The sequence below is a fragment of the Danio aesculapii genome, chromosome 12, assembly GCF_903798145.1.
Source record: "Danio aesculapii chromosome 12, fDanAes4.1, whole genome shotgun sequence".
Taxonomy (NCBI): domain Eukaryota; kingdom Metazoa; phylum Chordata; class Actinopteri; order Cypriniformes; family Danionidae; genus Danio; species Danio aesculapii.
In genome coordinates, this window is record NC_079446.1 from 40308051 (window position 1) to 40323428 (window position 15378).

Genomic DNA, 15378 nt, shown 5'->3' on the forward strand with positions numbered 1-15378 from the left:
GCATCTGTAAAAATTTTCAGTATTGAGTCATCCAGAAACGAGCATATGCGTTTCCCAAACAACGACGTAACTCGCGGCTGAACTATTATAGTACGATGCATAGTTTGGGAAAAGAACGATGTAGTGACGAGTGTTTCCCAAAACCCCTAGTTTTTCTGTCGCAGATCCATCGCTTGAACCACATTAGTTATAGTGTTAAACGCCAATAATGATGCTCTAAACGGGGTGGAGTAACAACTTCTTTTGTTTTACACAAACATGCATTTAAAATAAAATCCAATATTAGTTTTACATAATAATTGAAATATATGTAAGCGGCACATATAGGGCCTGTGTTTTCTTTACTAATATTATTGAGAGGTTGAACATTGCATATTCTATTCTAAAACATAAAATCACTTATAAAAACTAATACGTTTTCTAATATCATATATAAATCATATAAATAAATAAATTAATTAATAAATAATGAGGCTATTTATTATAAAATGAAATTTAATATATATTAATTATTAGGAAATTTAAAAAAATCCTACTTTAATAATAGTATTATTAATATTAATGATGATGATGATGATGATTATTATTATTATGAAGTAGGAAATTGTTTATTATTATTTTTTTTTGAAAAGTATACTTTTGACACCTGTAAACCACAGCAGAAAGTTCTAATCAACAGGCCCATGTCATATACAGTACAGATACTCAATAAATAACCCACTATAAATTAATAGAATTAACGTATGCTATGTTTTTGTTTTCACAAGCTTTGGAGACGTAACATAAATTCCGCTTTTAAATAATAGGTCAGTAATAGCTTTCGCCATGAGGCTGTGTTCAAAATGACATCAATGCTTTTAAAGTGCACTGCGAAGGGAGCACAATTGTAAACATGAAGATCGCTAAAACTGAACTGTAAAAATAGTTTGAAAGCAAATTACACCTAAGAGAGATGACTTTAATGCTGTTTTATTTTTAATCATTCCAACTTTGAATGTTAGAATGTTCTAAATGAATAGGGCATAGAGGGGATAGGTGGGAATAGAACACAGCCAGGAACTATGTTTCTAACTACAGCTCCAGAGGTGTAGTTGCAAGTGCACAAGTTTGCAATGCAGTTTGCGAATGTTTGTTGGAATGATGGATTTGGGAAACGGCAAATCAACGAACTATGTTTGTAATGACAGAACTTGTAAACTTAGTTGGCTAACAATGGTTTTGGGAAACGCACTCCAGGTCTATTTATTTTTAAGGTATCTATAAAAATCAAATTTATCCAGGCTATATTCTTTCTTCGCATTTTCAAAGTCTTTCAAAAGGCCTTTTTCTGTGAGTGAGTAGAATGTAATGGTCAGTTAATTTCTATACTGTAATGTTCCTCAAAACCTTTCTTCTAGACTTTTACTAGCTAAAATGGTTTGCTTTATCTATAAATACTGTAAATGTTGTTTTGTTTTTGTTAGTGCAGCAGTTATCCATTCATATAAAGCATGGGTAGATGATCACTATTGCACTTAATACGGATATCCGACTTGCCATGCTATATTGTAAAACAAGCCTGTCATGTAATTTCTCTTTACAGAAGAGAGTACGACATACATAACCACAACCAGAGCAAGTCCTCCCTCAGGTATATGCATATTTTATTAATGAAGATTTTCTTTTTAAACACTTTAAAATATTTGACAGGTGGCAAAATGTTACCTCAAGGGTCTATACATTTATGCATAATATTATGTTTATTTGCATGGATGGTATAAAACTGACATTTGCAATTGTTCTTTTGACAATCAGCTCATGATGACAGTAAAATTATATAACGTTACACGATTGCCATTAAAATGTTAATTTCATCATTAATAAAATTATAAGCACACATAAACACTTTTTAATTGATTAAATGATTGTTGTTGTATTGATTTGTATTAAGTGGTTAGCTTGGTTTGGGACTTTAAATATATTTTCAGGACTTTTTATATATTTCTCAATGTAAGGGTTCTAGAAAATGAGAATATTTTTTGTGACCATTAGGGATTTAAGCATTGGCCCATAATGTTAAAAATCTCTCTTTTTTTTCACTCTTTCTTTTCAGGGCAGAGCACTATTAACATGACCACCAGACCAATCCCCCCAGGTATTTTCAAAACCATTTGAAATTTTTTGAATGTTTATTGAAAAAGCAAATAATTATTAAATAAATGTATGCATACACACATACAAATTGCTAAGATGGTTTCACCTTTGATATAAATGTACAAATTTCCACAGCTGTGTTTTATCCATTTGGTGATGGAGACACAGTGAATGTTCGTTCTGATGATGGGGGCTCGTCTGTGATCTACCTTCTGCAACAGTTCATATTTTTTGGACAAAGATATAGTCAAATATATGTAAGTCAGTATACAAAGCAAGCTTGTTCATTCGAAAATGTTTTCAACAATGTGTTGATGTCTGACTTTTTAAAACATATAAAACATTGTAATGGCTTTGTTTATGTATTGTTTACCAATTACTTAACAGTCTTGTAGCCTATAAGTATCTCTTAAAACCATGACTAAATCTTGCTTAAAGAAGCTGTACATTATAACTCGTGTTAATCTGTTTCAGGTCAACAACAATGGAGACTTGACTTTTAATGGGCAGTTTAGCAGCTGGACTCCATTCAGGTTCCCAGGTTATGGTGGACAAGACCTCATTGCTCCATTCTGGACAGATTTGGATAATCGTGGGAATGGTGTGGTTTCATATCGTCAGTACACCAACGGCAGTGTGCTCACAGAGGCCACAGAAGACATTAACCAATACTTCCCTGATCTGAGCTTCTCTGCTACTTGGGTCTTTGTAGCAACATGGGACAGAGTTGCATATTTCCCTCAGTCAGGAACGGTAAAAATCCTAACTCAATTTCTGTCCTTGATTGATAACCTATTAGAGAAATTGAAATGAATTAACCAAAGAAAGAATAATTGTTACATATTCTATGATTCATGTAATTAGCGACAAGAACTGTTTTAACCAGTATTGACTAGCACATTTATAATTGTATTTTTCAGGAAACATCTTTCCAAGTGGTTTTGATTTCAGATGGCCATTTCACATTTGTATTGATGAATTATGGAACAATTGCTCCAACTCAACGTACAATACAGGTGTGCTTAACATGGCAACTAAATTAAAGATAGTTATAAGACTATGTACGTAAATAAGATACTTAAAGTGTTTTATCATAATTAATACAGGCTGGTTATGACACCATCAGCTCTAAATACCATTTCTCAATTCCTGGATCTTTCTCAAATGACATCACAAACTTGACATACAGCAGCAATGTCAATGTGCCAGGCAGATGGGCCTTCAGAACAGATCATGGATCACGGGGTTGTCAATTTAATGGTATGTTTTTTTTTTTTGTTTTTTGTTTTTTTGCCTACTGTGCTCCTAGACTAGGGGTGTCTACATTTTGTCATGGAGGGCCAATGTCCTTCATACTTTATTACCCCTGCTAAAACACACTTGAACCAGCTATACAATATCTTCTATGTTGCTGGAAACTGGCAGATATTCATGTTGGCGATTTGTGGAACTAACATCTGCAGAAAGATGTGCGTTAAGAGAAGGATTGGACACTTCTGTCCTAGACTAAATAATCGTTCTGTCCTGTCCTAGACTAAATAAATTTTAAGTTTATTAGTGAACTAGGAAATCTTGATCCAGTAATTTCAAGATTAAAGCCATGTGAACTGTTATTTTTTAGGTAGTGCAGTCCAGCTTGGAGACTCTTTCTGGAGTGATGCCACCTGCCAGCAGAAATGCATTTGTACCAACAGTGGTCTTCAGTGTAGCCCTGAGCCATGCAGTTATTCCCAAGCCTGTCGTCCAGCTGCCTTTCAATACTCCTGCCAGAACATTCCACGGCAAACATGTACCGTCTCTGGTGATCCTCACTACTACACCTTTGACAATCAGGTTTTTCACTTTCAAGGGACCTGCACATACGTTCTATCAGAGGTTAGTCTTTCTCCATTGTAGGTGTTGCTAAGCTTCCAGAGAGCCACCATTCTGCAGAATACAGCTCCAACCCTGCTTCAACAGACCTGTCTATGGTTTTTTTAGCCATTATTATTTTGATTTGCTGCATCAGGTGTGTTTGATGAGGTTGGATTTGAACCCTCAGAAGCATGATTGGCTATGTCTACTCTATAGTGGCTTTCTGTTTATTGTTTAATAGCTATGGATCTGTCAATAATCCTTTAATCTTTGTTTAGGCTTGCAGCAATGGATTGCCATACTATCGCATTGAGGGCAAAAATGAGCATAGGGGTAGCACGCATGTGTCTTGGACACGAATGGTTAGAGTGTTTGTCTATGATGAAGTAATTGAACTGGTCAGAGATCACAACTATGAAGCAAGGGTCAGTATAAGTATTTATTTTAATTCTCTCTCAATCGCTGTCTTTTATTAAATTTTCTAATTCACTGTTTTTCTAATGTTGTTCAGATTAATGGAAGCTTTGCAGCAACACCATTCTCTCTACGCAATGGCTCCATCCAAGTCTATCAATCAGGTTTTTCTTTGCTCATCAGCACAGATTTTGGTCTGCTTGTTACATATGATGCATTCAGCTACGTCAGGATCTCTGTACCATATGACTATCAGAATGCCACCTGTGGTCTGTGTGGAAACTATAACCTGCGCTCTGATGATGACTTCCGTTCACCCAGTGGGGAGATCTTGAGCTCAGATGTGGACTTTGCCAACAGTTGGAAAGTAGATAGTGACACTGACCCTGAGTGCCATAATGTCAGGTGCACAGGTCTGGCTTGTGCTGTTTGCACCACAGATGAAACTAATCTTTACAGTGACACAAACCACTGTGGAATCCTAGGAGATGTTGCTGGTCCTTTTTCTGCTTGCCAGTCTGTTCTTGCCCCACAGACGTACATGGAGATCTGTGTCTATGACCTTTGTTTGGGACAAGGGTACCAGCCAATTTTGTGCCAGGCTCTGAATGTGTATGCCACTCAGTGCCAACAACAGGGTGTACAGCTTGGGCAGTGGAGGCAGCAAGGATTTTGTGGTAGGCCTCTTGATGAGATGAATGATTTGAGTAGAACTTTGACATCTGTTTAAATATCAAATTAGGTCACTGTTTACTCTGTTTTGTAATATTACAAAATATTACAGAAATTGATGCATATTCTTTATTTTCTTCCTCCATTCACAGAAATTCAGTGCCCTGAACACAGCCATTTTGAGCCTCAAGGAACAGGCTGCCCAGCAACATGCAGTAATCCATCTGCCCCAATGAACTGCCCCTTGCCAAATCAGGAAAGTTGCATCTGTGATCATGGGTACATTCTCAGTGCTGGAGTGTGTGTGCCTCAAGCAAACTGTGGTTGCACGTTTGAGGGTTTTTATTACGCTGAAGGACAATCGGTAGTGTTGGACGGTGACTGTGGGAGACGATGTGAGTGCAGCAGCATGTCAATGATCTGCCATCAGTATCAGTGTGGTCCAGGAGAAGTGTGTGAGGTCCATAATGGTGTAAGAGGCTGCAGACCTATTGGTTATGCAACCTGCTCAGTTGAAGACCTAGGGTCATATCACACCTTTGACGGGCACATTTTCAGATACGCTGGAGCATGTGGACTGACCCTAGCTAGAGTGATGGGGCCATCCTCTCTGCCTCACTTTGTATTGACTGTTGAGAAAGTACCCAGAGGTCTTCAAGACTTTGCCAGATTTCTGAAGTTCGAGGCAGGAGGAGTCCAGGTCTCCATTGAAATGGGAGAGGGAAGCAATGTAAAGGTAATACAGCATATTGACGTGTAAATATTTTATTTAGAATGAGAGCATTGTTGCATTATGTTTTAATCCGTCCGCAACATGAAAAAGTCTCCTCTCACTTTATCTCTACAGGTGGATGGACAGATGGTTGGTCTACCCGTCAGTGTTGGCTCAGGTCAAATCCGCATCTATCACAGTAGTGTGAGGGGTTTTGTTTTGGAAACAAACTTTGGGGTGACAGTGAGAGCCGACTGGCCACACATTGTCCGAATCACTGCGCCAAGCACCTACAATGGCACACTTGGAGGACTTTGTGGAAACCTGAATGGAGATATTGCTGATGAGTTTTACACACCAGATGGCGTCCTTTTAAATGACACTCAACTGTTTGCAGACAGTTGGCGTGATGGATCCCTATCAGCCCACTGTGAGGAGCCATTCAACAGCTGGGAGCCAGGACATTTTCAGAGCAGGAGCCAGTTTAGTGAACTGTGTGGTATCATGGCTATGCTTGATGGACCATTTGCTGAATGCAGCAGGACTTTTGATCCTCAACAGCGAATTGCATATTGCGTTCAGTTGCTGGAGCAAACACAAGGTGCCAGAGAGGCTCTATGTGAGGCTCTGCGAGGTTATACACTGCTTTGCCAACAGAATGGAATTGCAGTTGAAAACTGGAGAAATGTCACCAACTGTGGTAAGCATCTTGTTTTGGATGTGTGAACCTAAAACTTCATTTCATGAAACTACAATGTTATTGTTTTCTGACACTGTCATTGTTTTTTTTTTCTTTTTCAGAACCCGCCTGTCCAGGAAATACCCATTATGAAGTATGTGGCACCTCCTGCCCTGCATCCTGCCCCAGCCTCTCATTTCCATTCCAGTGTAGCTTGCAGTGCCAGGAGGGATGTCAGTGTAATGACGGAAATGTGTTAAATGGAGATCACTGTGTGCCCCCCATGGGTTGTGGATGCCACTACTCTGGGAAGTATTATCAGGCTGGACAGAGTTTCTGGCATGGTGAAGAGTGCCAGCTTTTGTGTGTTTGTGATGGAATTACTGGAAATGTCCACTGCACACCCTCATCTTGCAGGGAAGAGGAAGTCTGCCATGTATTGGATGGTGAATATGGCTGCCATCCTCGTCCACAAGCACGTTGCTCTGCTTCAGGAGACCCTCATTATAAGTCTTTTGATGGAACCTTCTTTGACTTCCAGGGCACATGTCGCTATGTGCTAGCCACAGTATGTAATGACACTGTCGGGCTTCCGCATTTCCAGGTGGATGCAAGAAATGAACCATGGCATGGACTCACAGTGGCAATTACAGTAGAAGTTTTTGTCAACATCTCTGGGCATTTGGTGCACATGTCACAGGATATGAATGGTCATTCTGCTGTTGAGGTAATCAAACATTACTTGAGAAGCCTGAAAGTGAAAAGAAAAAGTTAATGAGACATGGTTCTGAACCGCATTCCTTGAGGACAACCAGCACTGCATGTTTTGGATGTCTACTTTGTCCATCAAACGCATTTCAGGTCTTGCAGACTCTGTACATGTGCAGAACTGGTGGTTTTCCAGGAACGTGGTTGAGAAAAACTGACTGATCTACAACATACAATACTTTAGAGCAGGAGTGCCCAATTCTGTTCTGTTCTTCCTGCAGAGTTCGGCTCAAACCCTTATCAAAAACAACTAAACCATCTGAAGAAGCACTTGGTTAATAAAAACAGATGTGTTTGATCAAGGTTGCAGCTGAACTCTGCAAAAAGGTAGATCTTCAGGAATAAGATTGGACACAGGCACGTGCACAGATAGGACTCAACCCTTTCTCGGGGATAAAAAGTGCCCTTCAAAAAGTAACTAAAGTGCCCCATTACGCGATCACCTCCGCGCCTCCCCCTATCTTCAGTTTGCGATCGTCTTTTCTCTCCCCCACCCTCCCCACTGGTCTTTAATTTGCGACCCCCCCCCCCCTCTCTTAGCGTTTTTTTCAGCACATGCTCGTTGGAAAGTCTTTGCACGGTACTGATTGGGCACACCTGCTTTAGAGCAATTTCACTCTGGTATTACTCTCTAGCCCATGTCCAGAAATTAACTTAGTAGTTCAGTGCCTCATTTAAAGCTGCTTATTGACATTATTCTATTTTCAATCAGGTTGATGGAGAGACCAGAAACCTCCCCGTTCTTCTTGATTCTGGTGGTGTATCTGTCTACTCCAGCGGACAGTACATATATGTATCTACTGACTTTGGATTCATTGTGAGTTATGGAGGCTCCTGGACACTGAACATCCTCATACCACCAGAGTACAGCGGTGTTACATGTGGCCTATGTGGAAACTTTAATGGCCAGAGTAGCGATGACTTCATGACTCCTTCAGGTGATCTGGTGCGCTCTGCAGACCAGTTTGGGGCTAGTTGGAAGGTTGAAGATGAGCTGCCATGCAATGATGGCTGTGGAAACAATTGCCCATTGTGCCAAGATCAGACAACTGCCCGTTTGCTGTGTGAAATCATCCGGTCCAATGAAGGCCCATTTAGCTTCTGCCATGTTTCTGTAGACCCTCAAGCCTACTATGATGACTGTGTGTTTGATGTGTGCCTTTCTGGAAACCGTAATAATGTTCTGTGTCGCTCGATCCAAACCTACGCTAGTGCCTGTCAGGCTAACAATGCTGTTATCTACCCATGGAGAGAAAGTGCATCCTGTGGTGAGTGAGATCATTGTCTGCTATTTATATTATTTTGTGAACAAATGGTACATATTTATGATATGTTTGATATTAAATCATGTTTTCTACATTCCCAGCCATGGCCTGCTCAAATAACAGTCACTATGAGTTGTGCGGAACAGACTGTGGTCATACTTGTGCCAGCAGCATTGATGCTAGTTGTGATCACACATGCTCAGAGGGATGTTTCTGCAATGATGGATTGGTGAGGAGCGGAGGACAGTGTGTATCAGTGGAACAATGTGGCTGCTCGTATGATGGATTCTACATTAACGTGAGTATTAATAATAATTTTTGACAAAGTTATTTGATAAATATCAGGATATCCAAGATCATTTAATTCATTACTCCTAAAACAACACCTCAAATATGCTCAAATCCTGTATACTGGAAATGTGATGTTATGGTTTTGTGATTTGATTTCATAGGTTGGCGAGCAGTTCTGGGATCTAGAATGTTCACAAGTCTGTCAGTGTTTTGCTCCAAATGATCTGCGATGCTCTGCTTACTTCTGCTCAGCAAATATGGAGTGTACGGTCAGAAATGGACAACGCGGCTGCTTTGGTAAGTACACATTTATTAAATGCTTTATATCAACTTTTTTAACTTGCATCAGTAGACATAAAGTAAATGACTTGTAGTGCACTTTGTAAGCATGTCAGATGTTGTGTTTAATGAAACATAAGTATAATGTAGTTTTATTCTTTACAGATGATAGCACCACGTACCTGACCACCACTACAGCAAACCTTCCTGCAGGTATTTCCATATACTTTTGGTTTGATATAATTTGTCTCAAAGGTTTATAACAATAGAAAAAAATATCATTTTTATAGAGTGAATTAGAAATTACTTTCAAAACCGATGCTGCATAATAAAATAGGACAATCACTGTTGCCTACTATAGGCGTGTATTCAGATTTGAAAACTAACAAGGAAAAAATATAAACTTTTTTTTTGCATGGCAGAGGAGAGCACCACAGACATGACAACCACCACCACAAGGCTTCCCTCAGGTATTTTAATACAATTTGAGTAATAAAACACATTGAATCATAATTTATTCAATGTTTAGACTTTTCCTTATTCATTTTTAGTTATTGCGTCTACTGAAGCCATTTATCCCTATTATGTACACTTTCTCAATACAACCACATATAAAAGCCAGGTGCAAAACTGAAGTACACACCTCATAATAACAGAAAATAAATGATTCACAATTAGACGATTGCATTTTTACTCTAAGCTGCTATTTCGGTAAGGGTAAACAATGACTCGTAAGCACATTGTGAACCCTTTTCTCATCTTTTTTTTTAATCACATCTTGTGCCATCAAATCAGTGAAATAGCTCCATTGCTCATCAGTAGCACCCATCCCCACATACAAAATCACAGTCTGACAATTGTTTTCTTATCCCTTACTGCCCCACCTACTACCTGGCTGCCTTAAATGTCGATTTTGACAGAATAAAAGTCTTCAATCACAAAATCAAAAACAATAAAGGTAATACTCCAACATGAATAGTATACAAAAAGCAAATACTCAAACCTGAATACAATAATTGACACATGTAAACTTAATAATAATCAAATCATCCAATCAACCTATTTAATCCAAACATAATAATAATAAAATAAATAAATGGCTCCAACAACGATTACAGTTATACTCACAACCAGTAACTTAAAGTGTTTAAGTGTATTTTTTATTTTATTTATTTTTTCAAATCCATTTGTTAGTTTGTAGCATATATAGTCTACAAAATTTTTAAGTTGTAAGTATATATATATATATATATATATATATATATATATATATATATATATACATATATATATATATATATATATATATATATATACATATATATATATATATATATATATATATATATATACATATATATATACATATATATATATATATATATATATATATATATATATATATATATATATATATATATATATATATATATATATATATATATATATTGTGTGTGTGTGTGTGTATGTGTTTTATCATAGTATAAAAGTTTTAGCATATATATATACTATGACATGTCAGATGTTGTATTTAATGAAACATAATTATAATGTATGTTTATTCTCTACAGACGACAGCACCACTACATCAAACATTCCTGAAGGTATTTTCAAATGCTTTTGGTTTTGATATGATTTGTCTTAAATGTGGTTGGCTTATGTCATCGCACAATAGAAAAAAAGGCAGTTGCTTTTGCTTATATAGGGGTGTAGTCAGATTTGGCAAGTAACAATTTTAAGTTTGTTTTTTTAAAGTTTGACATTTGTCATGTGGTTCCTCTTTTAGCAGAAGAAGATCACTGTTCTGAGTTCAACTGCACAGAGAATGAACATTGTGAAGAGAAACATGGTATTTATGGCTGTTCCTGCAAGAAGAACCATCACAGATCTCAGCCTTCAGCAGCAGACTCCTTTGGTCAGACTCATTCCACAAATAACATCTCAAATACAAAATATATATTCATTTTAGATTATATTTTGGTTTCTGGTCACCGCTGACATTCTTTTTGATGCGTTCTCTCTCAGACTTCACTGAAACCTGTGAAAATAGCTATGGCTCCATATCTCTGTCTCGCTGTCAGCTTTTTGATTCTGGCTTTCCTTCTGGCATCTTGCACCTCAATGACCCCAACTGCAGAGGAACAGTCCGAGATGGCCAAGTAGAGTTTTACTTTGACAATAATGAACACATCTGTGGCACAAGTCTAACGGTAGGATTCATAATGCATGATGATACTCAACAACACATGCTTTTCAACTATTTTTATAATTTATTACAAATCTTCAGTTACAAATGTTTAATTAACATGTCCCTACAGGCCAATGGCACGCACATCATCTATGAGAACTTAATTATGGGAGAACCAAACACAACTGGACTTCTCGTTAGCAGAACAAAAGCCCTGAAGCTTTCTTTCAGCTGTGTTTATTTGCAAACACAAACACTCTCCATGGACATCAACCCTCTTGAGAGGTGGGACACATTCACTTCAGCCAAATTTCAATCAGGGTTAAAAAATGCTGGGTTAAAAACAACTTTGGTACCATCGTAAATATGTAGGCAAATTTTGAATCTCACCAGACCCATACAACCTATTCCCAATCTGCTGTTGGTGAGCCTATATAAATTGTAGCCTCGGTTGGCTGGTCTCAGCTGACAGAAGTTTTACATATGTGTCGAATATATCTAATACCGGACAACGAATGACTAAACACAGGGACTTAAATACACTGGGGGTGATGACAATGATTACATACAGGGGATGAACACAGGTGACACAGATAAACATTAACAAATGGCCGGAATGGGAACAAAGGAGCAAATGACGCAGGTCACATGATGAAAACAAAACACACAAGGAAGGCTGGGTGAGACAGTACACCGCCCCCCCCCCCCCCCCTTTAAAAGTTGCGCCCTCGTGCCTAAACAAAAGGAGGGGTGAGAGGAGGTGATCAGGTGAAAGTCTGTGAGGGAGGACCCGGGAGATGAACTGGAGTGCGTGGAAAGGAGGAGGTGGAGGAGAAGGTTAAGCAGGAGGAGGACCCAGGACACAGCCAGGAGGACAGCCCAGGGTAGAGTCCACGGAGGGAGGAGCCATGGAGGAGGAGTGGTTACCGACTCCAGTGGGCCGACCATGGGAGACTGCACAGCTGGAGGTGGAGCCCAAGGGGTCGACAGAGAGCTGTAGGGTGAAGGTGACGCTGAGGTCCCAGAGGGCCGAGGTGAAGCGAACAGCTCACCCGACTGAAGCGACGGCACCGGTCCGGATGCCCGCAGTGGAGCCAGAGTGAGAGAGGACCAAAGCGTAGCTGGAGGAAAGGAGGAGCTCAATGAAGCTGGCAGGATGAAAGGATGAGGCGCAGCCAGAGGAGCGGAGTCAAGGTCCATGGAGGAGATGAGTGGGTGGAGTTGTTTGGGTGGGGTGCTGCTCATGATCCTGGAGCTATCGTCTTCGGGAATGAACTGGGCTGGAGGGCTGTCTGGGAACAGTGGGAGGGGCGTGACTTAGCTCCAGAAGTCAATGAGCAGCATATCAGGGTCCAGGGCCAGCTCACACTCTGCTGTGGGTTGGTGGGTGGGACTCTCGCTCGGTCCCTCAATGCCCACCAGCGCTCACACACCTGGTCAGACGGTCGGTTGAGCTCCTCCTGCTCGGTGGTGTTCCACTCTTAACACTCTGTGTTAATGCACATTTCAAAGTATTGTAAATATTGAATACAAATTCCTTCATTAAAAGAGGTTTTGACTTGGGCAAAAAAAGATAATTATGTGTATTGGGTGATGGAAACACATTTACTGAATAAACTCGAACATAGGGAACATAACAACCACTTGACTAATCAGCTATCTCCATTGAGCTTGCCTTGTTTACTATTGGTTACTAGTTTAATACTACAGTAGGCTGCTCTAATAATTTGAAGCCAATGCACCTAAATTTGCGTTTAGGATTTTGTTTCTTTTTTTTTTTTTTGCAAAAAATATTAGGTTAAGATGGAAACTTAACATATTTAAAGTCTCTTTATCACTGTTCTTCTTCATTCTGATGCTTCATTTGACCTTCAGTAGATCATCTAGCCTATTGACCATGTCTACATGCCTAAATATTGAGTTGCTTTAATGTGGTTGGCTAATTATAAATTTACGCTGATGAACTACTAAACGTATAATGAGTGACACAAACATAGACTGGCAACATCCACATTCTCAATCCAGACTGATTATGATTGATTATCAATCCAGGCTGTCTCAACCCAGCATTTTATTGGAGTGTGATTAATTATTTAAGCTATTAATCATCTGAATTGTCCTCATTTGTAGCTTATGCATATCTTGTGTATTATCTCCAACAGCACTGTGCATAAGACCCTTCCTGTTGGTCAAGGTACATATCGGGTCCGAATGATTCCATACCAGGATGCAGAATTCACCCACCCCTTCGCTGGTAGCGTGGCTGCAGAGGTGAGCAAACGTATTTTTGTGGAGGTTCGTGTTGATGGAGTTGACGACCGCCAGTTTGCCTCAGTGATCGACACATGCTGGGCTACACCTGTGAATGATCCTCACGATCCTCTCCGCTGGGACCTCATTGTTGACAGGCGAGTTAATGTGGTAAAACTTCACAATATCAGTACATAAATAACGATGTTCTAAAATGTAAATTAAATGTTACTTCATTATAAACTAAGGATAAGTTAAGGCGAGCAAAAACCAACTTCAACTACATCATGAGTCACATAATGGCTACCTTAATTACCTGTTGGTACACATTTGTTCATTAATCATCACTTTACTTAGAGGGGTACATTATCATAGGAGTTTATAAGTATTTGGTACATCATTATTCATGTACTGTTATTGTAAAGCATTACCGTTAAGGCTTTTATTTCTTCCTTCACACTATCAAGTCATAGAATAAAATACCATTTGTTACATCTAGAATGACTTGAATTGAATTACTGATTATTTACTTTTATCATCATTTGAATACTTTAAAACAGAAAACCTAATCTTTACTATAACTTTCCTATACTGTTGTAAAATGCTCAGGTGTCCCAATCCAAATGACGATACAGTGGAGCTGGTGCAGAATGGCGTTTCCACGTTCAGCCGTTTCTCATTTGAGATGTTTATCTTCACTGCAAACTCCACAAAGGTTTACCTGCACTGCGCTATTCACCTTTGCCTTCTGACAGACAATCACTGCTCAGTGGTGAGTTTAAGTTATAAACTGTTTTAGTGTTTGTGTTTGGTATTGATTTCCAAGGGCTTTTTTTAATTAAATGAGTTTTTTATATAACTACCTGATTAATTGTGTATATGTTGTCGATATTTTAAGTTAAAGGCCCAAATGTAACGGAATACTTTAGTCAAACAGAATACTATAAACAGAATACTGGTAATCAAGAAAATGTTATCATATATAAAACACTATAATATATACAGTAATAATATAATATACACTCACACTAGGTAAACCTTACTAATAGCGGGTTGGAACCCCTTTTTTGCCTTCAGAACTTCCTTAATCCTTTGTGGCATAGATTCAATAAGATACTGTAAATATTCCTCAGAGATTTTGGTCCATATTGACATGATACGATCACACAGTTGCTGCAGAACTGTTGGCTGCACATGCATGATGTGAATCTCCCATTCCACCACATCCCAAAGATGCTCTATTGGATTGAGCTTCAGTGTCTGTGGAGGCCATTTGAGTACAGTGAACTGTCTTGTCCAAGAAACCAGTCTGAGATGATTCATGCTTTATGACATGGCTCATTATCCTGCTGGAAGTAGCCATCAGAAGATGGGTACACTGTGGTCATAAAGGGATGGATATGGTCAGCAACATTACTCAGGTAGATTGTGGCGTTGACACGATGCTCAGTTGGTACTAATGGGCCCAAAGTGTGCCATGAAAATATCCCCCACACTATAACACCACCACAAGCCTGAACTTGATACAAGGCAGAATGGATCCATGCTTTCATGTTGTTGACGCCATATTCTGACCCTACCATCCGAATGTCACAGCAGAAATCGAGAGTCATCAGACCAGGCAACGTTTTTCCAATCTTCAATTGTCCAAATGTGGTGAGCCTGTGTGAATTGTAGTCTTAGTTTCCTGTTCTTAGCTGACAGGAGTGGCACCCAGTGTGGCCTTCTGCTGCTGTAGCCCATCCACTTCAAGGTTCGACAAATTATGTATTCAGAGATGCTCTTCTGCATACCTCGGTTGTAACGAGTGGTTATTTGAGTTACTGTTGCCTTTCTATCAGCTCGAACCAGTCTGGTCATACTCCTCTGACCT

General features: G+C 39.1%; 1 protein-coding gene across 1 annotated transcript in view; it reads left to right on the plus strand.

The window, feature by feature from the left end:
• The window catches only part of si:ch211-39f2.3 (uncharacterized), a 52905-nt gene that overhangs the window by 34874 nt on the left and 2653 nt on the right, over positions 1 to 15378 (plus strand). The window contains exons 38-60 of the mRNA XM_056470153.1: positions 1583 to 1630; positions 2093 to 2134; positions 2269 to 2390; positions 2608 to 2886; positions 3054 to 3149; positions 3240 to 3393; positions 3755 to 4008; positions 4266 to 4412; positions 4499 to 5078; positions 5226 to 5809; positions 5921 to 6485; positions 6587 to 7191; positions 7945 to 8500; positions 8599 to 8795; positions 8950 to 9085; positions 9233 to 9280; positions 9490 to 9537; positions 10639 to 10671; positions 10854 to 10982; positions 11093 to 11277; positions 11386 to 11540; positions 13418 to 13663; positions 14115 to 14277. Coding sequence (XP_056326128.1) covers positions 1583 to 1630; positions 2093 to 2134; positions 2269 to 2390; positions 2608 to 2886; positions 3054 to 3149; positions 3240 to 3393; positions 3755 to 4008; positions 4266 to 4412; positions 4499 to 5078; positions 5226 to 5809; positions 5921 to 6485; positions 6587 to 7191; positions 7945 to 8500; positions 8599 to 8795; positions 8950 to 9085; positions 9233 to 9280; positions 9490 to 9537; positions 10639 to 10671; positions 10854 to 10982; positions 11093 to 11277; positions 11386 to 11540; positions 13418 to 13663; positions 14115 to 14277 — 5372 coding nt within the window. The remainder of the gene's footprint in view (positions 1 to 1582; positions 1631 to 2092; positions 2135 to 2268; positions 2391 to 2607; positions 2887 to 3053; positions 3150 to 3239; positions 3394 to 3754; positions 4009 to 4265; positions 4413 to 4498; positions 5079 to 5225; positions 5810 to 5920; positions 6486 to 6586; positions 7192 to 7944; positions 8501 to 8598; positions 8796 to 8949; positions 9086 to 9232; positions 9281 to 9489; positions 9538 to 10638; positions 10672 to 10853; positions 10983 to 11092; positions 11278 to 11385; positions 11541 to 13417; positions 13664 to 14114; positions 14278 to 15378) is intronic.